At 54.5% G+C, this 24,997-nt stretch overlaps 1 protein-coding gene across 2 annotated transcripts in view; it reads left to right on the top strand.

Annotated features, from left to right (window-relative positions):
• LAMA5 (laminin subunit alpha 5) overlaps positions 1-24,605 on the top strand; it is a 93,568-nt gene extending 68,963 nt beyond the window's left edge. For both annotated transcript variants that reach the window (XM_055813274.1, XM_055813275.1), the window contains exons 29-80: positions 59-156; positions 694-895; positions 1,296-1,422; positions 1,616-1,755; positions 2,510-2,625; positions 2,916-3,127; positions 3,361-3,565; positions 3,771-3,915; positions 4,475-4,615; positions 4,980-5,141; positions 5,333-5,434; positions 5,520-5,603; positions 5,865-6,095; positions 6,667-6,780; positions 7,068-7,195; positions 7,414-7,494; positions 7,931-8,145; positions 8,719-8,819; positions 9,314-9,494; positions 9,775-9,918; positions 10,001-10,152; positions 10,245-10,355; positions 11,374-11,485; positions 12,046-12,219; positions 13,138-13,334; positions 13,428-13,544; positions 13,622-13,776; positions 14,006-14,147; positions 14,451-14,553; positions 14,638-14,751; positions 14,871-15,050; positions 15,445-15,587; positions 15,831-16,016; positions 16,303-16,439; positions 16,900-17,053; positions 17,195-17,328; positions 17,453-17,615; positions 18,106-18,237; positions 18,430-18,581; positions 18,970-19,102; positions 19,387-19,527; positions 19,751-19,881; positions 19,962-20,129; positions 20,225-20,357; positions 20,491-20,648; positions 20,770-20,956; positions 21,209-21,361; positions 21,474-21,633; positions 21,741-21,871; positions 21,966-22,056; positions 22,935-23,054; positions 23,189-24,605. In XM_055813274.1, the coding sequence (XP_055669249.1) occupies positions 59-156; positions 694-895; positions 1,296-1,422; positions 1,616-1,755; positions 2,510-2,625; positions 2,916-3,127; positions 3,361-3,565; positions 3,771-3,915; positions 4,475-4,615; positions 4,980-5,141; positions 5,333-5,434; positions 5,520-5,603; positions 5,865-6,095; positions 6,667-6,780; positions 7,068-7,195; positions 7,414-7,494; positions 7,931-8,145; positions 8,719-8,819; positions 9,314-9,494; positions 9,775-9,918; positions 10,001-10,152; positions 10,245-10,355; positions 11,374-11,485; positions 12,046-12,219; positions 13,138-13,334; positions 13,428-13,544; positions 13,622-13,776; positions 14,006-14,147; positions 14,451-14,553; positions 14,638-14,751; positions 14,871-15,050; positions 15,445-15,587; positions 15,831-16,016; positions 16,303-16,439; positions 16,900-17,053; positions 17,195-17,328; positions 17,453-17,615; positions 18,106-18,237; positions 18,430-18,581; positions 18,970-19,102; positions 19,387-19,527; positions 19,751-19,881; positions 19,962-20,129; positions 20,225-20,357; positions 20,491-20,648; positions 20,770-20,956; positions 21,209-21,361; positions 21,474-21,633; positions 21,741-21,871; positions 21,966-22,056; positions 22,935-23,054; positions 23,189-23,343 (7,548 nt within the window). In that variant the 3' untranslated portion in view covers positions 23,344-24,605. The remainder of the gene's footprint in view (positions 1-58; positions 157-693; positions 896-1,295; positions 1,423-1,615; positions 1,756-2,509; positions 2,626-2,915; positions 3,128-3,360; positions 3,566-3,770; positions 3,916-4,474; positions 4,616-4,979; positions 5,142-5,332; positions 5,435-5,519; positions 5,604-5,864; positions 6,096-6,666; positions 6,781-7,067; positions 7,196-7,413; positions 7,495-7,930; positions 8,146-8,718; positions 8,820-9,313; positions 9,495-9,774; positions 9,919-10,000; positions 10,153-10,244; positions 10,356-11,373; positions 11,486-12,045; positions 12,220-13,137; positions 13,335-13,427; positions 13,545-13,621; positions 13,777-14,005; positions 14,148-14,450; positions 14,554-14,637; positions 14,752-14,870; positions 15,051-15,444; positions 15,588-15,830; positions 16,017-16,302; positions 16,440-16,899; positions 17,054-17,194; positions 17,329-17,452; positions 17,616-18,105; positions 18,238-18,429; positions 18,582-18,969; positions 19,103-19,386; positions 19,528-19,750; positions 19,882-19,961; positions 20,130-20,224; positions 20,358-20,490; positions 20,649-20,769; positions 20,957-21,208; positions 21,362-21,473; positions 21,634-21,740; positions 21,872-21,965; positions 22,057-22,934; positions 23,055-23,188) is intronic.
• Positions 24,606-24,997: the final 392 nt, after the last annotated feature.

The raw sequence follows: 24,997 nt of genomic DNA on the forward strand, positions 1-24,997 counted from the left end.
AGGCTCCCAGTGGCAGAGGTTGTCATGTAACCAAGCGTCTCTCTTTCACATATGGCAGCACAAAGTGTACCTCATACCCGCTGCACAGTTCACCATGGAGTTCATAGAGCCAAGGGTGCATTGCATCAGCGTCCATGGCATGTTCTCATCCAACAGGTAAATATCTTGGGTCCCTCAGGGTTTTAGCATGGATGTCGCTGTTTCCAAAAGCAGTTGCTTCCCCCCCTTCCCACAGGTTTGGAGCCTTTTGAGTTCTTGACACAGTAGAAAGAAATCTCTGGCTGAGGTGAAGTGCCTTGCCTGTGTCCACCGTGCAGGCAGCAATGGAATAAGGACTGGAAGTCAGGCTGCTGGTCCTTTATCTGAACACCCCACTGCCTCCTGTGGCAGTCCAAGTGTCATCCTGAATAAAAGGCTTTCCTGTGCTTGCTCGCACACAGTGAGAGACGTTTGCTGTATCCCAATTTTTGATGCTGCTTTGGATAAATATTTGCACAGGAATTAGCCTGCACAATGTTCCTGTTCCTCCTGAGCCCAGATCTGAGAGCCACAGGGGTCCCGGTAGAAAGCTCTCCCTTGACAGGCACATTTTGTAATCTGCTAGGTGTTGCAGGGTGTGCTTCTCCTGCCAGGACTCTATAGTATCTCTCTGTCCTTGGAGGTCTTACATCCTGTTTTGTCCTTGTTTTGCAGCAGCTCCTGTGTTCCCTCAAGGTTCCTGAAGCTTTCTCAGTCAATCATTTTGGAGGGGGCTCAGGCTCTGCCCATTGCCCCTGATGTCCCCCTGGCTCAGGCTGTTCATGTGGCCTCAGCTGGGGTCCCAGTAGAGCCTGCGCCTCGGCCTCCCACGGCGATGGACCCCACTGCAGAGCTCATCCTCCTGCAACCACCACAGGTAGCGGCATGGGTGTGGGTTGGGACAGTTTGCTGGTGCTGTCACACTGGACACCTGGGGCAGGGAGAAGTTTTCCTTCTCTATTGAGTAGTTTCAGCAATTAGCAATTTAGCAATTGGCATTTTCAGAATTTAATCTGGACTTTAAACTTGTTCCTGAGGACTCTCCTGTCTTAGCTCCATCTAACCCTGCTTGGTTCTCCAGAAAAGCTTTGCAGGTGGCACCTGCAAAGTTAGAGGGGGGAGTGTTGAGGCACTGGGGGTTGATTTGCCAAAAGTCTCAAGACGCGACAGTCATGCAGTAAGAGTAAAAATTTGTGCAATAAGAAAAAAATATCCCAGCTGTGAGTACAGGCGTCAGATGTCGGGTTTTGTCTCTTTGTTCTTCTGTTTTGGGCCAGGCTGCTGTTGTGTTTAACAGCCGGATCCAGACACTGGGACGCTATGCTTTCATCCTACACTACTACCAGCCCAATCACCCCACCTTCCCTGTGGAAGTGTTAATCAACGGTGGGCGCATCTGGCAAGGTGAGAAGAGTGGGGATCTGGGGGAAGTTATTGGCTGGCAGAAGCCCTGGGAAGTGTTTCATACCGGAGGATAACCACAGGTTCTGCAAGGATCGCAACGATGAAGCGAGACCGACTCCTCTCTTCCAAATTGGGAGGGTGTAATGGGGACTGCAAGGCAAATGTGGGACCAATACATTTGTTGTCTTTTCAGGTCAGACCAATGCTAATTTCTGCCCACATGGCTATGGATGCCGGAGCCTGGTACTTTCTGAAGACCAGATTATCCTGGATATTACTGATAATGATCTGACTGTGGTTGTTCGAGTGCCAGAGGGCAAGCAGCTGTGGCTGGTGAGCCTCTCTCCGGGAAGCTCCCAGGGCATGCTAGACCAGGCTCCAGCAGGGGTGGAGCTTGTCCTTGGATTTTTGTCACTGTGTGATTGCAGGAAAGTTTCCCAATTTTGAGTTTCTGAACTACCCGAGAAAGTTGCAATCTCTAACCTCAGTGGTATAGAACTGAGGGCAGAATTCATAGACAGCATCTGTATATGACAGTTATCCTTCACTGTGTGATTTTGATACCAAAACAAGGCAGAAATTGAAGCTGTTGCTTTGCATACGTAGCTTGTGATAATCCAGAATAAACCTTATTCCTGCCCCAGCAATATTTTGCACCTGCATTGCATTGTTTGTCCAGGCAGGTCTTATCATGGGAGCAGGAAGCACTTGTTATCCTCAGGCAACGGGACTAGCACATTGACCAAAATTTGGATAAATGGCTGAAAGACAGAACTGGAACCCAGGTGCCTTCATGTCTAGAAGTTTAAGATGACAGTGGCTGCATGCCTCTCTGCTGAAACACAGCCAATGCTGCCCTTTCGGGGTATTCTGCCTTTTTTAACTCCAGTGAGTGTGGGCTGCTCCCAATAGAGAGGTGACCCCTGGTCTGTCCAGTACTTGGGTACTTCGTGTGTCATGTTCTGTCCCAGCAAGTGATGAGCTGATGAGAAGTGAAGGGTGCATTTGGACTTCTGAGAGAGCTAGTTTGAACTGCATCTGGCTCAGCTAAAGAGCTTGGCTCACCCATCTTGTCCTTGCTTTGCAGGATTACATCCTTGTGGTGCCTGAGGACAGCTATAGCTCTCAGTACCTGCAGGAGGAACCCCTGGACAAATCCTATGATTTCATCAGCAGCTGTGGCATCAACAGCTTCTACATCAAGTGAGACACTTGGCTTTGGGTGGCTGCTTTGCTGTCCATGGGCTGCACACTCCTCAGGGAGCAAAAACCCCATTCCCTTCATGTATGGCAGGGGAGGGATCTGATTAAGGCTTTCCTTATCTAATGACCAAGCCTGTGGGTATTTGGGGGGATCTCAGCGTCTTGGGGTAATCCCTCCCACTAACTCAGTACCCATTGCTGCAGGATATCCTGCTGGATTTTGGGGGGGGGGGGGGGGGGGAGGCTGGAGGGGTTTACAGCACAGTGACTCCTCCTGCCTTCCCCTGCAGCCCCAGCACATCATCAAGGTTCTGCCGTGACTCTGCCATCTCCCTCTCCCTCTTCTACAACAACGGGGCGCAGCCGTGCCGATGCCACGAGGCAGGCGCAAGGAGCAGCCAGTGTGAGCCCTTCGGCGGGCAGTGTCCCTGCAAGTCCAACGTCATCGGGCGAGAGTGCTCCCGCTGTGCCACTGGCTACTGGGGCTTCCCCAACTGTAGGCGTGAGTTGTCCCATCTCCCGCTCTGCATTCCCAGCACTTGCTGGTTTGCCTCCTACAGGGCTGAGGCTGGCTTGGGAAATGGTTGCATTTTCCAGCCCTGTAAGGGCTCTGCTTACATGAAAACAGCCCGGCTGCCTGCAGAGCAGTTGAGCTCTGCATCTGTTGCCTTGTGCTCTCCTTGGGCTGCCTGGGTCTTGCTCCCCAAAACACAGTCCCTTTTCTGCCCCTTCCAGCCTGTGACTGTGGGACACGTCTCTGCGACGAAGTGACAGGGCAGTGCATCTGCCCTCCGCACACCCTGAAGCCAGAGTGTGTTGTCTGCGAGCCCCAGACCTTCGGCTGCCACCCCCTCATCGGCTGCGAGGACTGCAATTGCTCTCGGCCCGGCGTGCAGGAGCTGACGGAGCCAGGTTGCGATGTGGACAGCGGGCAGTGCAGGTGAGGGAGCCCTGTCCTGGCACTGGGCACACCTAGCAGCATCCCTGGTCCCTGCTGGAGTGAGGGGACATGTCAGCAGGCTGCAGGGAGGAAACATGCAGGATGGGGAAATCCTCATTGTCATTGTGTCAGTGCCAGCGTGGGTGAAGCTCTGAAAGCCCAGCAGCTCTGAGGTTTCTAAAGCTGCAGCTCTTGTGTCCCACAGGTGCAAGCCCAATATCATCGGGCGACAGTGTGACCTCTGTGCCCCTGGCTACTACCACTACCCTAACTGCCGGCGGTGTGACTGTCACCAGGCTGGCACCGAAGCAAGTGTGTGTGACCCGGTCACAGGACAGTGTCACTGCAAGGTCAGTCCTTTGATGCCTTCACGTGGTGTGTTTCTCCTTGGCTCAACTCTCCTGCTCTGGCTGTGGGTGTCTGGTGTGCTGGGAGGGAGCAGGGCTGGAGAAGGAGAGTGCCTGTGTGCCTGAGCAGCAGCCAGCCTGCCCCATGTGGTGGTGGGTTCAGAGCACCCTGAAAGACTCCTTCTCCCCATCTTTCCTGGACACGAAGGCTTACTCTTTGGGCTGTCACCGGGGAGATGGGCAGTCTGAGTCCAGCCCCGTGTCAGAGCCCATTGCAGGTAAAGCTGCCAGCCTTGTTGACTACTTCTGCTCCTGCACGAGAGCACGGTAACACAAACTTCTGCTGAGCTGCCTGCTCCATCCCCTTTGCAGGGCTCACAAGTGCTTTCTCCAGGTGAATTTAATGTTTGATGGGTGCTGTGCATGCAAACCTGTTCAAGGACTGCTTAATCATCTTTCAGCATCACATCATTGTGCTTTGATCAGTCGGACAGCTGTCTCTGTCCTCCACTAAGGCCTCATGGGAAGCTGCTGACGCCGTTGAGCTTTGCTTGTCTTCCAGGAAAATGTGGAGGGCCCGAGGTGTGACCAGTGCCGCCTGGGGACATTTTCTTTGGATGCCAGCAACCCCAAGGGCTGCACCAAGTGTTTCTGCTTTGGTGCGACCGATCGCTGCCGCAGTGCTGAGAAGCACCGAGCTGAGGTGAGAGGGGCCAGGGGCCACCAGAGCCTGCAGTTCATTTGTGTTCCCATCCACCTGGCTCCCTGCTGCCCTTGGGTCTCCATCCGGCATTAATCCTACCCCTCTGGAAGATACACTGTGAGGAGGGTTATCTTTGTCTCCTTGTGCCCGTCTTCCACTTCCAGCCCCTTTTCCTGATCTCTGGGGTGGAAAGTCTTGGCATGGGGGGACTGTGCCAGGTGGGAGGCAGGGGTGGTGCTCAGTTTTCCAGTGGCTTTATCAGGATGTGTGTGAGGTCGTGAGCCTGTTACCATCCTTTCTGCTGCTCTGGGACTTGCTCTTCTGTAGCTTCACTGGAAGCTCTACGGTTGCTCTTCTCCCACAGTTTGTTGACATGAATGGGTGGCTTTTGTTGAGCACTGACCGCCAGGAAGTGCCGACGACTCTGAGCCTGCAGGATCAGCTCCTCCATGCTGATCTCAAGAACCTCCCAGATGCCTACCAGGAGCTCTACTGGGTTGCACCCAGCTCCTACCTTGGAGACCAGGTAAGAGCCCGGTAGCAGCTGGACAAGCAGTCATGCACATCCCTGACCCACCAAAATGTGTGCCAGCAGCATGCCTGACATGCAAGCACGATGTGCAGGCATTGCTCGCACTGCAGTTGAACATGCTCAGCTCTGGCCTTATCTCAGTGGTGTGGACTTGCAGCGACATATGTAATTTGCCTCTTCCTTAGGTTTCCTCCTATGGTGGGCACCTGCGATATGAGCTGCACTCCGACCCGCGGAGGGGTGACGTGTTCATTCCCATGGAGTCCCGCCCAGATGTGATCCTGAAGGTGCAGCCTAAGGAATCCCCTGGTGCCCCCTGCTAACACATGAGCAGGATGAGGCAGTGACCGACACCTTCCTTGCTTTCCCCAGGGAAATCAGATGAGCATCATGTTTCTGGAAGGCACCTACCCATCCCCAGGGGAGGTACATGAAGGCCAGCTGCAGCTGGTGGAGGTGAGTTTGCACACACAAGTGTGTACCAAGTGAAGTGCTCAGATGCTACTAAAAGGACAAGACTAGCATGTAGGCAGAAGGGATAATTGCTTTGAGCTCAGTATTTTAGGTGCTGTTTATTGCAGCAGAACTGGCTGTGAAGAGCCAGGACTGTTTCACTTGTGCAAAGGGGAAGCATCCCAGCAGCAGGGTTGTGAAGGCTGGGCTGGATGTTCAGGTGCCTGTGCTTCCTGCCAGTAATGTCAGGTTTTCTCCCACTAGGGTAACTTCAGGCACACAGAGACGCACAACCCTGTGTCTAGAGAAGAGCTCATGATGGTGCTGGCAAACCTGGAACAACTGCAGATCCGGGCACTCTTCTCCCAGCTGTCTTCATCCGTGTCCCTGCGCCGCGTGGTTCTGGAGATGACAACAGATACGGCTACGGGCATCCGTGCCAGCAATGTGGAGCTGTGCTTTTGCCCTGCTAACTACCAGGGGGACTCCTGCCAGGTAAGGGTGAAAGCAGACGTGCTGCTCCAAGCAGAGGGGCATCAAACAGTCATGTTTTGGGTCTTGGCAACATCTTGTGCTTGGTGTGGGTGGCAGCCACGGGGTTTGGATGTTTGTGCAAAGCAGTGGTGCCAGAGTGCCAGTTTCCAAGCTGACCCCTGCAGGCTTCAGTTGAAATTAGAGCTCAGGATTGTGCAGGAGGAACATCTCCCAGGCTGCACCGTGACAGCCCACTTCCAGCTCCCCTTCCACCACAACACAATGCACCTGGGAGAGGTGCACTGGCTCTATCTGCTGTCTTGGAAGAGACATGATGGGGAAATTGTTCAGGTGTTGCAGACCAAAATTACGTGCATGCAGTACCTTGAAATACATCCCTCTGCCTGGCCAATTATCTCCTAGTGATGAGGAGCAGGAAAGCTGCACTGAAAAGTCTTCATTGTTGCTTTTAATCTCTTCTTCGTCAGTTCAACCCTGTGGGAATTCTGTCATGGGAATTAAATTAGTTTCTGTGCTTTGTCTGAATGTATCGGGCTATTTTTCAGATCTTCATCTTTTTCTCCTTCCTCAGGAATGTGCTCCCGGTTACTACAGGGACACCAAGGGGCTCTTTCTGGGAAAATGCATCCCATGTCATTGCAATGGCCACTCAGATCAGTGCCTGCCAGGCTCTGGGATATGCCTTGTAAGTAAATCGCAAAGCAGCATGATATTTTGGAGTTATAAGGTCTGTAGCACGTGATTAAGAAGCTCTTCACATACTACATGAGCTGGAAGGACTGTGCCTGAATTGGAGCATTAGCTGCATGTGCTGTTTCAGAGGTGGTCCTGCTCAGGGTTGGCTTAGGGTGTGAGACAGTTCTGGGAAAGAGGAAGGGTCGATGCGTCTAGATAGGTGGTGGGGAATTCTTTGTGCAACCCACCATTTCTTGCTGTCAGTGCTGAGCCCACAGCCTGCCTTTTCCCCTGCAGAACTGCCAGCACAACACAGAAGGAGACCACTGTGAGCGATGCAAGGATGGCTACATGGGCAGCCACTCTGCTGAAGAACCCCTGCAGTGTGTTGGATGTCCATGCCCTCTGTCAGTTGCCTCCAACAAGTAAGCACCCTCAGATGGGATGGCCTGTTTAACCACTGGGAACCATGCTGTGCCACATCGGGGCACTGGCAGGTGTCCCAACGCCAGCCTTGTCTGTGGCCCCAAACCATGTCCATGGCCTCTTATCCAAGGTCCCAGCAGCCCACACTGAGTGATCAGCTCCCCTGGGACCACATCAGGGGTAACTACACCTTCCTGTTTACCTTTTACCGTTTCAGTTTTGCTGTCGGTTGTGTTCACAAGGGCTCCAACATGCAGTGCCTCTGCAAACCTGGCTACACTGGACCCAACTGTGAGCGGTAAGGGTGATGGCACGCGTGTGTCTGGGGCCTCAGACACACTAATCCCATGCAGCCACTGCTGTGGCAGAAGATAAATTGTCCTAGTAAAGGCTGCAGAGGAAACGGTTGGGTCTGACCCCAGCGTGCTTTTTTCTGGCAGCATTTCTTTCGATCCTTTTCAGCTTTTCCCTATTGCTGTCTCCGCTGCTGAAATACTGTTACCATGGGTGTATTACTTAGCTGTGCTTTGCCTTGACTTGCAGTCTGTGATAAAGGCACCTTTCTGTTATATTGTGCGGCAAAACAGAAAGTGCTTTGAGATCCCTCGAGGCTGCAGCCATTACAAGTGTTGGATGCTCGCACTGTTATAATTGTACAACTCAAGCACGGTGCAAGCGTGAGCTGTGGGGATCTCCTGATGCCCTGACTGTTTTAACTTGCTGTATTTCTCCAGTTGTGCCCCAGGGTACTATGGCAATCCCTTGGTGATCGGCAGCTCATGCCAGCCCTGTGACTGCAGCGGGAATACCGATCCTAACATGCTGTTCAGCAGCTGCGACTCCCTGACAGGCGCCTGCACGGGGTGCATGCACCACACAGCTGGTGCACGGTGCGAGGTCTGTGCCCCTGGCTACTATGGGGACGCAGTGGCAGCCAAGAACTGCACACGTGAGTGGGCCAGGCAGCAAGCACTGGGGTGGGGTGGGGGGGAAGATGGACAGACTGACTGTGGGTGTGTTTAGTGCCTTAGCCAGGCGGTACATTGCCCCAGTGAGTCACATGCTTGGTTGCACACGTTACAGGCATCCTCTAATGGCGATAATAAGAAAAAAGTTGGTTCCAAAAACCTGCTCTCCAGCATCGCAACTCCCTAACCTCCAATCCACCCCCGAATGCGAGCTGCCAAACCGCACCCAGGCTGGAACACTCTTGCCCCAGACAGCTACTGCAGCGGTGGTACTGGCACTCCCTAGGGATGTGGGTTTGCGCAGCCCACTCCCAGCACTGCTCATCTCCCCCTGAGGAACAGCAGACAAATTACAGCTCACAAAAGGCAGTCTGCCCAGAGCAGGTGTCATGGGACTAAGTTGTCAGGAGAAGCAAATCCAAGAGGAGAGAGGCTCTGTCTTTGCTCTGACTGTGATAGATAAGGGGGAAAATAGGATTTCCTGTTGGAAATAAGGTTTGTGAGCGCCTGAGCAGGCTCTTCAATGTGTAACTAGGTGTATTTTTCCCTGGTAGAGTGCAACTGTTCGCCTTGTGGGACTGACTCATGCCATCCACAAACAGGCCAGTGCTTCTGCAAAACCGGAGTGACAGGCCAGCACTGTGACCGCTGCGAGGTAAGGGCCACTTGTGTCCTGGGATGGTGCCCGTCCTTGGTGTGGGGATGGGGGACAGCTCCCTCTGTTGTTCCCAGGCCTGTGAGCAGAGCGGTGCTGGCAGCCAGGTGGGTAAGGCTGGATTTGCATGATCTGCTAATACATGGCAAAAGCCTATTAAATATTAAAGATCTGGCAGCCAGCGATGGCTGCAGCATTCAGCTGCAGCCTGAGCAGTAATGTGGTATCCTTTGGGAAACTGCAATAAACCCCATTTTCCTGTGTGCATGCAGCATAGGCATTGCAGGGTGGGGGCAGGTTTGTAGGGCGGTGCTGTGGTGTGTGTGGGTCCTTGTTGCAGCTCCACATCATTGCCATGTTGATCGAAGTTTTGTGGTGGTTAAAACACTCCTAGAAAGCCAGTCTGAGGTCCCATGTCACCTCAGTGCGCCCCAGGAGGGAGTCATGCGTGCCCTCTTGCTGAACAGAGTGCCCACTGTCCTACTTCTCCCTAGGAGGGATATTATGGCTTTGAGGGATGCTCCGGCTGCCGAAGGTGTGACTGCGATGTTGGTGCTGTGGGGAGCAGCTGCCATGCACAGACTGGCCAGTGCAGCTGCCTGCCCGGCATCAGCGGCTCACGCTGCCAGCAATGTGCCCCGGGCTACTGGGGCTTCAGCGAGAGCGGCTGTACAAGTGAGTCCTGCTTCCTGGGTGTTGGGGCCTGCGTGTGGAGGAGTGGGACAAGGCATTGATGGCACACGTGCTTGTTGAGTTGTTAAAGGTGGAAAACAACTGGCTGCTGTCTGAGGTCCTGTGCGTGTTGCTAAGTTGCACAGGGAAACCCCAAGCAGTGGCATGTAGATAAGCAGAGGTTTTATTCCACAGCTGGAATAAAACCACTCCTTCCCCTCCCTCTGGGTGGTAACAGCACAAAATAAGGCCACGGGCATTTCTCTGTTATTAAACTTGGCAGAGTGTGAGTGCAGAGGGGGCTCCTGCGACCCACGCACTGGCGAGTGCACTTGCTCCCACGGGCTGACAGGGAAGCAGTGCGACATCTGCGTGCACGAGTATGAGATCCCCGTGGCAAACGGCCCAGACAGCATGAGGTGTGAAGGTCTGTATCCTGTGGTCCTGGGGCAAGAGGTGAGGGAAGCCCCAGGAAAGGGCCTGTGCTGACCGCTCTGTTCCCCTGGCAGTGTGCGACAGCTGTGTCCTGCTTCTGCTGGAGGATCTGCAGAGCATCGAGATGTCCTTCCCCTCCATTCGCAGCCAGCTGGTCAACCTGAACGCCAGCTCCATTGCCTGGGCTCGCCTCCATGGTCTCAACAGCACTATGGCCACTATTGCTGTACGTGGAAGGTTTCACATAACTTTCTGCCCATGTTTCCTGGCCCTTTGACCTGATTTTGTCTCTTGTGGTTGGTTTTTTTTTTTTTTCAGAACCAGCTTCGTGAGTACCAGAGAGCCATGAACAAGGTCAGGCAAAGGGCTGATGAGCTGGAGGATGAGAACGTGGACCTCACACAGGACCTGAACGCGCTGCAGCACAAAGTAGGGAATTTCTCCATCTTCCTTTGCTAGAGCATGAGTCCATCCTTTTACCTAGAATGAGGGCTTCGAAGGCTGTGAGGACCCTAGTTCGGGTAGGATGGATCTGCTGCCCAGCCAGCACTAAGCTTGGGTGTCAGGGTCTCTTACTTAGATGCCCAAACTGGATTACCTGTGTTCCTTGAAGGGCTGTTAAACATCTTGTGATATTGATGGTTGTTTCTTGATTTATTATTTGCTTTTGGGGTAGCTCCAACTTTAACCAGTAAAAATGAATTTGTTAAAAATTCATTTATAGAAGGAGCATACAAGGAAGGAACATAAACATCTAGGTCTATCCTGGAGTTATCCATGCTGTAGTAGGGAGAGCCTGTGCCCCGTGAGCAAATGAGTCAACCCTTTTTATTGTAATGATCCTTGGAGGCCTCAGTACAGTAACAGCTTTTACAGGATGCAACCTATATACAGTCTAAAGACATCAGTTGTGTCTTCAGATAAACTGAGCAAGATTTGATTTATAAACTGCCTGCTCCTAATCTAAGGGAGAGGGAAAAGTCTCTACTTGATGACGTACGTCCCCAGACAGTTGCACAAACTGCCTCTGTGTATATGTACATCTACACGTCTGCTCTCTGAATGGCCACACTGCAGCCCTCCATCTCTTCTTGCGTCCTGGTCAGGACCCAGGTGGGCCTAGCTCCAGGCTATGGGGCTTTTTGTGTGATAGGATTGCAGGACCGTGCTGTCCTCTGTGGTCTTAGGACAGTTTCAGGATCCAGAGCCTGTTGCATCAGAGCTGCCTTTATTACTTGTGCTTCTCTGAAGGCGCTAAGTAAGACCATCCCTGAACGCATTGTAGGTGAGCAGCACAGGGCAGGCTGTTGGAGGAGACATGTTTCAATGGCCTCAGAAGCTGCACATTCCCAAGCCTTAATGTGCCTTTTGGGAACATCTTTCCTGGTGAGAAATTACATAAACAGTAATCTTGTACTTCAGCGAAGCCAGTGTTTTTTTGTTGCAGATGACAATGACTCACAGAGAAGCAAACCGTATTGAGCAGCAAGTGAGAGAGACTTATCAGAGGGGAGATCAGCTCCTGCTAAATATCCGAAGTATTCAGAAGGGTATTGCAGGTAGGTGAAGAAGGGTCTCTGCTTTGTGGTTTTTTTCCTGCTGGGAATGCCATGCTCTTGCTTTCAAACAGCACCAAGTATTGCATCACTTAGAAAAAGCCACAGGGAAAACAAGGGAAATACAAATTAAATTAAAATCCCTGCACAATTCTGGCTTTTATTTTGACTAGTGTTATTGTGAGTCTTAGCTGTTTGGTTAAACACAATCTTTGGAAAAAGCACATTGAACTTGCACAAATGTTATTAAAATGCATAAAACGGGGGCAGACTACACTTACAGCTTCAAGAGACATTTAGCAAATAGGGAGTGACTGGATCTAGGAGTGGAGGTAAAGCCACAAAATGATGCTTGGGCTATGTACCATGAGTTACTGGCAGCAGCCGAAGAGGCAGAAACTTGGGGCAATACATCTGAGTGATCTCAGGCAATTTGGATGCCTGAGTACTCCATGAAAGGTGGCTGCAGTTTGTTGACTGTGATGTAAGAGAGGAAAGATCTCTGGGGATTATGAAGGACCTGGGTTGGTCAATGCTAACAGGGGATCTGGATTTTTCTGCAGACTTGGTGCGGCAGATGGCCAGATTTGGGGTAGCAAATGCCACCACCACCACCACCACTGAGGAGTTTCGGCAGAAGATGGCTGAGGTGGAAAGAATGTTGCGGGAGATGAAGGAGCGCAGTCTGGGCAGCCAGGCAGAGCTGGCAAGGCACGAGCATGAGGAGGCTCAGAAGTGTGAGTCTGGCTCAGTGGCATGGGATAGGGCTGGGTCTAACCCAGATCCTGCTGGGTCTAACCATTCCTGATAGCTTGGCTTGGAGCTCATGTGGATGCTACGCATCATGGACACGTTTGGAGAATGCTGTTAATAAACAGACACACTCACAAGTTTTACAGTAGTTTCAGAGTCCCCCGTGACACTCCAGTGGGGTCATTTGTGGTTCCTTTTCCCTTAAGGAAAATTTTAGAGCAGTTAGTACTAACTGGGTAGTTCTGTTCAATGAACAAAGATTATAACATTAGAAACACTTAGAATACATCACACCATTATTATGTGATGTATTCACACCACATGTGGATGTGAGTAAGTCACCCCATGTTTCTTCATACTCGCTGTCCCCTAGGGAAGGGGTTCAGAGTAACAACCAGCAGCCCACTACCCACGGTAGCTCTGCTGTCCTGAGGGCATCCTTTGCAGGAGCGAGGGGAGAGAGCACCACTGCATAACCAGGCACGCTGGCACTGCAGGAAGCAAGCCCTTCTGATTAGCAAAACATAATTCAGCAGCTTAAAGCTGGAATTTTCAACTGTTTCTTGCTAGAGATAAGTAATTTTTCACAGTAGGAATAATCAAGCACTGGAACAGGCTTCAGGTGAGGTTTCTCCATCATCCGGAGCATTTCAGGCATGGCTGGATGTCTTTCTGAAAGAGATCCCATCGCTCTCACCAGCACTGGGGGTTTGGAGAAAACCTTGGATGAGATCCTGTGCTATCCAGGCTGAAAGAGGGAGGGAGGGACGGAAGAAGTTCACTTCTGGCCTTGATACCTGCCAAGTGACACCAGAACCAGGCTTTTCCACAGCCAAGCACAGCAAGAGCTCTTTGACACAGGAGGATGAATTAGCAACGGTTCTCGTCTCCTCCATCCTCAGTGCTGCATCAGGTGAAGAGTGAGCTGCATGCCCACTGGGAGTCCAACCAGGACCTGGTGAACAGCATCCGGGACCGGCTGGCTCAGCACAGCTCCCAGCTGATGGATCTCCGCGATGCCCTCAACGAGGCTGTGAACAAAACCAGGCAGACAGAGGACTTGAACAGCCTGAACCGAAACAACCTGGAGGAGAGTCAGGTAGACCTTTGCTGGGTGGTCCTGTACTGCTGTGCAGCGAGGGGCAGTCTGCCCCAGCCCTGCTGGTGCCTAACCCCGTGTCTGTCTGTCTAGCAAAAGAGTCGTGAACTCCAAAAGCAGCATGCCCTGGTGCAGGAGACCCTGAGGATGGCCAAGGATTCCCTGGCTCAGGTCTCCGACTTTCTACAGAAGATGGAGAGTGCGAAGGAAGTGAGTGACAGAGGTGCTTTGGCCTGGGCAGAGCACGAGGGGGTGGCAGCCCTCAGGAGTGACGTGTGTCCTTGCAGGCATATGAGAAGCTGGCGGCCCTGCTGGATGGGGCGAAGCTGCCCCTGACTGAGCGAGTCAAGAAGTTCTCCCCAGCCAGCAGCAAGATCCCCATCGTGGAGCAGGCGGAGGAGCACGCCCGGCTCCTGGATGAGCTCGCAAGGAACCTGTCCAGGTGAGGCACTGGTCCTGACACTCAGTAGTCAGGCCATCTCCTACAGAGCTGGGGATGGGAAACTGCAGCCCCACACCATGGGAGGGGAACAGTGGGGTGCTATCTCCAAAGTTTTATCCTGGAGAACATGTTGTGATGAGGAGCCCAAAGACATTTGTCTGTGGAGGCATGGGCAACAGCCTAGCCTGAGTGGTCTCTGCAGACTTGATGGCTTCATCTTCCAACACAGCATTATCCAGGGCACAAACCAGGATGGCTTCATCCAGCGGGCGATCGATGCCTCCAATGCCTACGCCAGCATCATTGAAGCTGTGAAAAAAGCCGAGCGAGCAGCCCATGACGCTGATGAGGCAGCCGGCGAGGCTTTGATGGTACGTGCTGTGGGGAGCCCTGTGAGGATGAGCAAAAGCCAGGCTCCCTTGACAGTCCTCCAGCTTTTCACACCCACACGTAGGCCTCTGCTGCCCCTTCCCTCTGACACGAGCACTTTGCTCTGTGCCAGAGAGCAGAGCTGCTGCCACAGCTTGGGCTGGAAGCTGGGCATTTGGGTCTCTCCATCATGCCCCAGCAGCACACCTCACTGTAGTTGTCTGAACAAGCATTTCTGTGTGTGGTCAGGCCCAGACATTTGAATTTCTTTTCAGACTCCCAGGCAACACATGTTTGTTTTACAGAGCGTCATATCAGAAAATCTTGGGGCCATCTCCAAAGAGCTGAAGAGGAACAGCAGCAACCTGGAGGAGGCTGTGAGGAGAGAGCAGAGAAAACTCAACGAGGGTGAGGGATGCTCCATGGAGGGTGTGATGTCCTTCAGGCTGGACTGAGATCCATCACACAACATACACATTTCTTTAATTGTAGTTGTTAAAGGCACTCTGCAGATGGCAAAGGACAAGCTAGCTGACCTCCGTGTGAAGAAGGAGCAGCTCCTGAGCCAGCTCCAGTCTGTGCAGAACATGCTGGGCAGGGACCAAGGTTTGTTCTGTGGTAGCTAGACTGGTTCTTTCTGCTCCCTTCCTCATGCCCAGGCTCTAACCCAAGGGTGCTCCCTCCCTGCTCCTGTCATCCCAAAGATTTTTCTCCTTTCTTTCCAGAGGACACAAAAGAGATGATTCAGAATGCCAAAGCAGCAGCTGCAGAGGCCAATGAAACAGCTGCAAGAGTGGAAGATACCCTGAGCTCTATGAAGAAGAATTTGGATGAGTGGAAAGAGCAGTACGGAGACCTTCGAAATGAAGACCTGAACCGGGCAGTCCAGGATGCCAGGAAATCTGGTGTGTGCTGAGCCTGCTGGGCTGCCAGGGCTGTCTGGCACGAGCCAGTGCATGGACAAATGACCCCAGAGAGCTCTGTGCTTTTGGAAGCTGTGCTTTGCAGCTTCAGGTCAAGAGTAGAGGGAGGTAGCAGCCAATAGTGGGTACTCTAAGTCTTGGCCCTTTATTTTTTTTTCCTCTCCCTGCAGCATCTATATCACCTGTACCTTTACTGCAGGATACTGCATTCACTAGAGCATTTTCACAAGCCCCCATCAAGGCTGCTAGATTTAGGGGATTATTCTGTGACTGTGCTCCCAGCTGCTGCTTTGACTTGCATGTCTCAAAACTGCCTGAGCTTCACATCTCCCTTCGTCACCAACCTTCAAAAACCCTGTCTCCTCTCCAACCCCAGTGTCCAGCCTGGAAAGCACCATCCCGCTGCTCCTGGGGAAGCTGAGCAGCCTGGAGAACAGGAGGAATAAAAATGCCACCGTGTCAGAGAACATTGTGCGGATCCGACAGCTCATCATGCAGGCGAGGAACGCTGCCAGCAAGGTAGTCGCGTGGGAGGGTGAGGGCTGTGCACAGGGTGCTGGGGGCCTGGGGTGAATTTGGGCTTAGCTGAGAGCAGCATGAGAATGGGAGGGGTATCTGGAAGAACTCTGGGGCCACCAGGCAGGGTCCCTTTCTCATTGGAAGCTTCCAGAAAATGCTTTGATGTGGTAGAGCTGGCAGGGATGAGACAGGCAGCAACAGTGGTGGTTTCAGTGCCGTGGGGCTGGATTTCTCTCCCTCCAGGTGAAAGTCCCCATGAAGTTCAACGGCAGCTCAGGTGTGCAGGTCCGGATGCCCAGCAACCTGCAGGATTTGGCAGCCTATACATCCCTCAAATTCTACATCCAAAACCCTGAGCCCAGGAGCCGGCAGCGACGGCAGGATGGGGCAGAGGAGGGGCGGTTCGTGTTGTACCTGGGCAGCCGAGAGGTGAGACGGGGCCATGCAGGCAGGACAAGGGCAGTGGGAGACTATGTTGGTAGCATCAATGTTGGGGGATCGTGCCTGGTTGTCTTCCCCTTGCCCTGTCCCTGAGTGTCTTTGTGGGAACACGAACAGGCCCTGGATGCAGCTGTCAGCCTGGCCGGAGGTGGATGGGGTGTGGAACGGGGGATGTTTGGCCAGCGCAGCCTTTGGGAGCATCAGGGAGAGCATCACTTGGTGCTCCCGCCTGTCTCAAATGCCAGCATGTGACACTGTCTCTCCCTGCGTTCAGGCCGTGGGAGACTACCTGGGCATCGTGCTCAAGGACCGCAAAGTGCAGTGGGTCTACAAACTGGGCGATGAGGAGCCAGCCTCCCTAACCGTTGACGAGGATATTGGAGAGCAGTTTGCCACCATCAGCATCAACAGGTAGGAGACCGATGGGACACATCCTGAGGAAGTTCAGCAGGAGACTGCCCCTACAGTGGATGTGGGTAGTGCTGTGCCCAAGCCTAGACAGGCCACGGGCTTGCAGAAGTGCTGTGGACTCCATCTCCAGTCATCCTTAAATGATCAACATTTGAGGTATCCTTGAGATACCTCAAAAAAAATAGCAGGGAGATAGTGTCTTACCAGGTCATGGAAGGTCTAAGAGTGTCTGCAGGAGAGGAAAGGTGAAGCTCATCCTGGAGGGTCCATTCAGCCTTGTGGCAGTGCTGATGACATGAGTGCTGACTCCTTTCAGTGCACTGCTGCTGTGGGGCTCCTCTGTTGGGAGATGCACCCCTTTTTGGTAGAGCTGTGTGGGGAGGCCCTTTGCTCAAGGAGGGCAGAGTTTGCTTCTCTTTGGAAGGTCTCCCCTTGTCTTGACCATCCCTCCTTGCTGCAGGATCCTGCAGTACGGGCACATGTCAGTGATCGTGGAGAGGCAGACGGTGCACGAGACCAAGGGAGACAGTGTGGCCAAGGGGGAGCAGGGGCTGCTCAACCTTGACCCGCGCAACGTGGTCTTCTACGTGGGTGGCTACCCCTCCAGCTTCACGGTGAGACAGGCAGCAGGGAGGGAGGCACGGTTTTTAGGGGGTATCAGTGATACCTTTGGAGAATCTTGGGGGGGGGGGAACCCTTGAATTTATGGGGAAGCCAGGATCAAACTTGCAGTAAGTGTCTGGTTTCATTCCCAGCCTCCTCCCACTTTGCGCTATCCCAACTACCGCGGGTGCCTGGAGCTGGACACGCTGAATGAGGAGGTGGTGAGCCTGTACAACTTCCAACGCACCTTCCAGCTGGATACCACCACTGAGAAGCCTTGTGCAAGGTAGGGCACCGCACCCAGGCCAGGGGCAGCTCTGATCCATGGCACTTACCCTGACCCTCAGCAGCCCCAGAGCATGGCGGTTGGCTTTGGAGTGATGCCTTGGGCCTCTTCTTGTGTGGCTCAGGTCCAAGTCCACAGGAGACCCCTGGCTGACGGATGGCTCCTACTTTGATGGCACTGGCTATGCAGAGATCAAGTTTGAGAGCCAGTTTGGCACGACCAAGCGCTTCGAGCAGGAGATCCGAGTGGTCTCCTACAACGGCATCCTCTTCTTCCTGGAGAACCAGGCAGGTGCTTGCTCCCCTGGGGAGCCTTCACCCCTCAGCTGGTGGCCTGGGGTAATCCCAGCCCCACTTGCAGGCATTCCCAGTTCAGGACACTGGGGAGAAGGGGGCTTTGGATCTGGCAGAGCTGCTTTGAGCAGTATTTCTGCACTATTGTTGAAAGACGCAGGAGGGCTGGAGCTGGACCTCACAGCAGTCACTTGTCTGGTGCTGGAGGGACTCCCCTGAACTTGGAGAGCACCCACGCACAGACCCGCCGAGCTGGGCCAGGGTTCACTGGCCAAGGAGCATTTTCAGCTGGCCGTGCTATCTCTGTGCCCCAGCTGAGCGCTGCTGTTTGTAGATAAATCCCCAATAATTGTGGCAGCAGCATGTGGGGCCACTGGCAGTAGGACCTGCTTCCACCCGTACGAAAGGGCATGTTGGGCTCAGTGCCCCAGCTGCATGCTGGACACCAGGACATGGGGCTGAGCGTCCATCCTGCCTCCCCCAGGGGCAGTTCCTGTGTCTGGCCATCCGGGATGGGAAGCTGGTGCTTTACTATGACTTCAGCACGGGCCTGGAGATGGCAAAACCCAGCAGCAACACCTCCTCCCTCACCATCAGCAGCACCACGAACAAAGCGGTAAGGGGGAACAGCCACCTGCCCAGCTCCCTTGGAGGGCTCCTCATCCAGAGGGTACTGGGGGCACCTGAGCCCTTGTTTTTGGAGGGGGAGAGCTTCAAGAAGTTGACTAGAGCTGTGAACCTCGTGCTGCCCTCTGTGATGGACCTAATTGCTCCAGGCTGGCAGATCATTTTTCTCCTCTGTCTCCAGATCCAGATTTTCCTCCTCAAAATGAACAACAAGAAGCGCATCCTGGTGCGGCTGGAGCGCCTCACCATCTTCATGGTGGAGCAGGAGAACTCCCTGGAGAACGCCGTCTCCTACTACCTGGGTGGGGTGCCCCCAGCTGTGCTTCCCCCCAGGTGGGTCCAGCCCCTGGTGAGGTGGGACAGGCCACATCTTCCCCTCCAGTGTCCCTGGTGGTGGCCCTGGCCCTTTCTCAGCACATCCAAGGCTGCTGGGGCCTGTCTGAAGCTCTGGGGGAAGATGTCCTCTTCCTGCCCATCACCATGAGTTTTTGAGGATGGGACATTTCCATCTCTGGTGAGGGATGAGGTGCCAGTGGGTGTCACTGAGTCATCCTTTGCTGTGCTGGGTGCTTTGGAGCAGCCTTGTGCCTGGGGCACCGGACATACCTGTGGCCATCGTGGGTCCTTCCCAGGCACTGTGGAAGGGCTGTAGGGCCAGATCCTGCCCAGTGCTGGATCCTGCCTGAGGCTGTCCTCATAACACTGCTTATTTCTCCTGCAGCTTGAAAGCACTCTTCCCCACGGGTGGGCCCATCCGGGGCTGCATGAAGGGCTTGAAGGCTCTTGGCAAATACGTTGATCTGAAGCGTATGAGCACTGTTGGCGTGAGCTATGGGTGCACCTCGGACCTCCTGGTAAGCACAAAGCCCTGGCAGCCTGGCCAGCATGCTGGAGAAAGGGTCTGGGAGGGAAATGGAGCACAGGCCCCCCAGGACAGACCCAATCTCCTCTTGTTCACACAAAAACAAACATAAAACCCCAGGTCTTCAGTGCGGAGGGGTCATGGTGAGGTGCTCTGCGTAGTTAGCCATAGCACCAGCCAGGCCCAGTGAGGACCTCAGGCACCTTGGTCATCCTCCCAGCACCCCTGCAACGCCAGGGCCAGGCTTTCACCTCGCTTGCGTGGTGTCCTTCACAGGTGGCTCGCTCTGTCAGCATCCACGGCCATGGCTACCTGACCCTGGCCCTGAAGGATGTGCCAGGGCTGCGGGACTTCTACAGCGGCTTCAGCTTCCAGACGAGCCAGCGCGAGGGGCTGCTCTACCAGCACGCCACCCAGGTGGGCACCCGCAGGCCCCCTGGGTATCCCAGCAGCGGGCAGGAACGTTGGCTCCTGCTCTAGGGGTGGTGCTGCTGCCCCTTGGGAAAGGCGGGGATTTTGGTGGGGCCAGGGGGTGAATCTGCAGGGAGATCTGCGCCCTGAGCTCCTGAAGGGCAGTGGGGAAACGGGCCCTTCCTTGGGGTTCAGCTGCTGAGCAGCAATGGGGTGGTGCTTTCTGCAGGAGGGGATGTGCCAGGTGTCCCTCCAGAGGGGCCAGTTGGCCTTGAACCTGCTGGAAACCAAAGTCACCACTGAAAATGCCTATGCGGATGGCAGGACCCACTACGTGGCCTTCTACAGCGACGCCCATGGGTACGTGTCCTGACAGTGTGTGGGGGTGGGGTGCCCACAGCCACAGGGACCTGCTCAGCCCGTGCTGCTCATCCCCGCAGGCTCCGGCTGTACGTGGACGACGAGCTGCAGGACGCTGCGGCAGGCACTGGGCCCAGCCGGCGGCAGCGACGGCAGGATGGGCGACAGCTCTTCCAGCTCGGGGGTTCGCCGGAGCCAGGTGCACTCAGCAGCCTCACCGGCTGCATTGGGAACGTCTTCGTCAAGCGGTGAGCATCTCCACGCCCCTTCCAGAGAGCGGGGCTCAGCCCCTTCCCGCCTCCCAGCTGGCTCAGTGACCAGGACCTCTTCTCCCTGCATGTAGGATGTCAGAGCCACAGATGGTGGTGGACCTGCAGCAGAATGTGGAGAGCATCAACGTCACCATGAGCTGTCCCTGGGGGGAGCAGCCACAGCAGCTCAGAGTCACTGCGAAGAAGGACAGGCAGAAACCCAAGGTAGCAGCTGCTGCCAAAACTCCTCACATCCTCCTCCTCCGGTGCCCACCACTGCCCCCTCACTGAGCACCTCTGCCCCCTGCCACCCACAGGGGTGCTCCCCACACTCCATTCCCTGGTGCATCTTGTGCAGGTGCTGGGCAAGCCTGCCTCAAAGGACCGCCGCCACGATCGGGATGGGCTCTGCCAGCTGCACCCACAGCCCCGCGCAGCCAGGGGCACCTTCCGCTTCGGCGGCACCCCGAGCAGTCGCTGGGAGTTTGAGGACATCCCACCCTCATTTGGGCAGAGGTGAGGCTCACCCCGTGCCCACCCCACACAAGCTTGTCCGCGGGGACCATCGCTTGGAGAGCAGGTGTTCCCTTGCAGTTGCGGGAGAGCAGGGTGCTCCCGTCGCCCCCTGTCCCTGCAGGTCCCATTTCTCCCTGGAGGTGAAGCTGAACTCCTCCAGCGGGCTGCTCTTCTACGTGGCTGGTGAGCGGGGCACCTTCATGGCTCTCTTTGTCTCCAACGGGCGCTTTGTCTTCTTGGTGGACGTCGGTGGGCACCGGCTGCGCATCCGCAGCAAAGACAAGTACCGTGACCGGCGGTGGCACACAGTGAGTGGGGTCTCGGCAGGACCTGTCCCCTGAGCCACATCGCTCCCCCCTCCCCGGGCCAGTGCCCCTGCAGGGGTTAGCTGGGTGCAGCCCTGCTCAGGGCATCGCTTCCTGATCGCACAGGGGACAGCAAAACCACAGCCAGGGCTGGCTGAACCTCCGAGCTGAGGTCTCCCTTCCCTGCGCATAGCCCTGGGGCTCCTCCTGACCCAGGAAGCCCCCAGCCCTGGCACTGACCTTTGGTCCTTGCAGGTCTTCTTCAGCAGAGACCAGAGCCGAGCCCAGCTGGTCATTGATGGGCTGCGAGCCCAGGATGCTGCAGTGGCCACCACAGGACTCTTTGTGGCCCGGACCCCCTTGTATGTTGGGGGGGTCCTGGCTGGAAAAGCCAAGGCCCACATCCCGGTAAGGGTTTGGTGGTGCCGTGGCATTGCCCCGTCTCTGCCAGTTCCCAGCCATCATGCTGCGCCTGCCAGTTTTTGGCCCCTCTGTGCTCACTCCCGTGGCCTCTCTACAGGCTGCGTCAGCCTCCAGCTTCGACGGCTGCCTGAGGAACCCACAGCTGGACGGGAGGCCTCTGGGTCCCCCCTCCCGCACCTTCGGGGTGACACCGTGCTACGAGGGCGTGCTGGAGAGTGGGGTCTTCTTCGCTGCGGAGGGCGGGTCCATCACACTAGGTACCCCACAGCAGCCTGGGCTGGCTCCCACAGCCCTGCAACTGGGAGGGACGCATTGACCGGGAAGTCCCTTGTCCTTCTCCTCCCCAGCGGCGTTTCTCTTCCAGCTGATGCAGTGGTGACCAAGCAGGACTTGGAGGTGACACTGGAGGTCCGTCCCCACAGCGCCTCTGGCCTCATCTTCCACATCGGCACAAGGAGAAGCCTCTACCTGCTGCTGTACATGGAGGAGACAAAGGTAGCGGGAGGGTGGCTTCCCCACAGGCTGCAGATGCAGTGGCCGTCTCCTGCTCATCCTGCTCAGCTCTTAACGGGTTTGTCTCACACACCAGGTCACTGCGAGAGCGAATGCTGGGTCTGATGAGTTCTCTGCATCGGTGACGTGCCCATCTCTCTGCGACGGGCAGTGGCACACCATTGTAGGTGAGGTGACAGCCAGCACTTGGCTCTGGGATGCTGCTCCACTCCTGCTGCTGAGCCTACAGCTGGGGGAAGCTCGGGGCCCTTCCTTGGGGATTTAAACACCAACTCCCACCTGTGTGCAATTAATTTGAGAGATTGTAGCTTCCGTTAAGTCATTTCCCAATTAATGGGTCCTTGACTAATCTTCTTAGTGCTGTCAGATCTGGTGGGCAGGAGGAACGGGGTGTTTCCCAGGTCACAGAGCAGCTGGCGAGGCCAGGGATGTCCCACAGCACTGGCTCCATCCAGGACTGTCACGTCCTGCTGAAAGTGAAACCCCAGCTTGCTCCGGTGCAGTGTGTCCAGAGGGCTCAAAGCCCACCGCTGGGACGAGGAGTTGCAGGATTCACACCTGGTACAGGCGAAACTCAGCCTTTAACGTAGCTGCCATTGAGCAAGTGCTGAAGTTTTGCATCAAGCCCTTTCTGGGGGTGGGGGTCACAGCTCCGGCCCCCATCTCAGCACAGCTCTATCCTAAGCCCTCATCTTACTCGGCCCAGCACTGGTGCTGGGTGCTCCTGGTGCGTTTTCGCCATTTTCAGGACCTCCTCCCAGCCACGGCCAGAGCTGGTCTGAGCTCATCCCCTCCCTGCCGCGCGTGTGCTGTCCCACGCCGCTGGCAGAGGGCAGCCCTTCGCTAGAGCTGTTGGTGTTGCTTGGGTGGCTGTTGGGATTTTGGGAGCCACTGTCCAGCCTCTGGGCATTTCCAAAGATCCAGGCCAGGTCCTCTGACCCTCCTGGTAGTTTTGCTGTGCTCCAACACTGCTCTGGGCCAGAGGGTGGAGGTGGACTTGCTCTCTGTGTAAGGAAGCGGCACTGACTGTTGTTTTCTTTCAAAGTTACCAAACGGAAAAACAAAATCCAGGTTGATGTGGACACAGAAGGCAACTACACCGTGGGACCCAGCCAGCCTTCTGCACCCAGTGCCAGAGCGACCTTCTACATGGGAGGGCTGCCGGGTGAGTTGGGAAAGACGCTCCAGAACTGAATACCCCAAAGCCAAGAGAGATACTATTCCCGCTGCACGTAAGAGGTACTTACTCACCCTGTTAATAGCCAGGCTAACGTTTGCTTTTACTTGTTCCTTCTGCAGAGACAGACAAGGCCAGCACAGCGTCACCATCACCTCCCCTCCCTCATTACGTGGGCTGTATAAGGAACCTGGTGATTAACCGGCACCACGTGGACCTGCCACGAGCCGGGACTGTCAGGGGCTCCGTTGGCCTTAAGGGCTGCCCCGTGCAGTAAGTGCACCCGTGCAGCCTGACCGACACAACACCGCGCTGCTCCTGCGCCCCAGGCGTCACCTACTCCATAGCATTAACCGTGGTCAGACATACTTGATCTCCAGTGACAGCAGGCACAAGCCTGGGGCCAAAACCAGAGAGGGGCCACGAATCCAAGGGGAAGGAGGGCAGGGGAGGCAGGTGGGGAGAAGGGGCCACTTCGAGGACATCTTTCACAAACATGAACCAAAAAATTGGAGCAGGATGTGGAGACAGGTCTGGGTCTGCATCCTTCCCCAGTGGTCAGGCATCTGCAACAGGACGCGCGCTGCCACGTTGCTCGTGGTAAGAGCAAGTGTCCTCTACAGAGCGTGCGCTGAAGCACACGGCAGCCGTGCATCACGTCCTAAATCCTGTTCCCTTTACCCCACACTTACAATGCACATATTTAGTTCACGGAACACTTGAGGCTATTAATAAGTCACAGACTGTCTTCTGCTAAAGGCTGTAGACAGTTTTATGATAAATGCAATTAGGACAAACTGGATTAATTCCGTCACTTTTGTGTTTTTATAAGCAAGGACGCATCTAACCTCCCCCCAAGGGCAGTCTCAGGTCACTTGCCACTGCTACGCTAAGAGCTTTGCAAGGGGGAGCTTGGACAAAATTCTGTTCACAGAATTAGCAGCATCTTATCAGATTAATTTATAAGAATAATAGTAAGAAAAACAAAAGGAACAAACTAGACTGGGAGAACTGCTGAGGGAAAGCAGAAAGACACAAATGCCGCTCTTGACTCTCTGCGGTTGCATTCAGTGCTAGTATATAAACCCGACAAAAGTGCTGTTGTGTGAAGCAAGAAACTTGCTTGAAAGGGAAGAAACAAGGAAAGGTTACCTCTGAGTCCGGCGGGCAAGCCCGCTGCTGCCTTCTGCTCAGCCTCACTCCCGCCTGTCGTAGCGCAGTCTTCACTTGAAACAAGCTTTTTCTCCCAGGACACCTAGTTCACTCGTGCACTTACACGTCATATATATATTTGTGTGTGTATATATAAATATATCTCTAGCCACTTGGGGACAAAATCTTGCTTCTGAAATGGACTTGTAACTTATATCATGATATTGTGGTTTTTTTATGAGGGGTAAATATTGTAAAATGGGTTTTTAACATGTCCATCTTAAGTGTAATTATGACCTGTTTTTAAGTTGTAGTATTAAAGATGGTCTTTGTAAATCACTGGTACATACTTTGGAGTTGAATAAAGTTTTACGTTACTCTCTTTCACTTTACTGGTGAAGAGCAAGTATGAGGCCGATGGAAGAGGAGTAATCACCACCTCGGGAAGTGGCACAACAGGGACCTTACAGTTGTATTTGCCACAAGCAGCTCCCTCCTTACGCCAGCGGTAAGTGCTCTGGTGTTCCCGAAGGTGACCCTCCCTCCTCGTGTTCAAAGGCCAGTCCTGCAGCCAGGACAGGATGGCCTGTGCAGAGGCACGCGTGGGACGGCGCTGGTGAGCTGGCAGCCCTGCGGATCACAACCTGGCGGGCCCAAGGCTGGACGGCAGGCAGCAGCGGCCGTGAGGTGCTCATTACTCATAAAAGCGTTGAGCCCCACAACTCTATCACAGGAAATCAGAAGAATTAGATAGCAAAAACATCAAAACCAAACAGTAA

Source organism: Falco peregrinus, chromosome 9, assembly GCF_023634155.1.
Source record: "Falco peregrinus isolate bFalPer1 chromosome 9, bFalPer1.pri, whole genome shotgun sequence".
Taxonomy (NCBI): domain Eukaryota; kingdom Metazoa; phylum Chordata; class Aves; order Falconiformes; family Falconidae; genus Falco; species Falco peregrinus.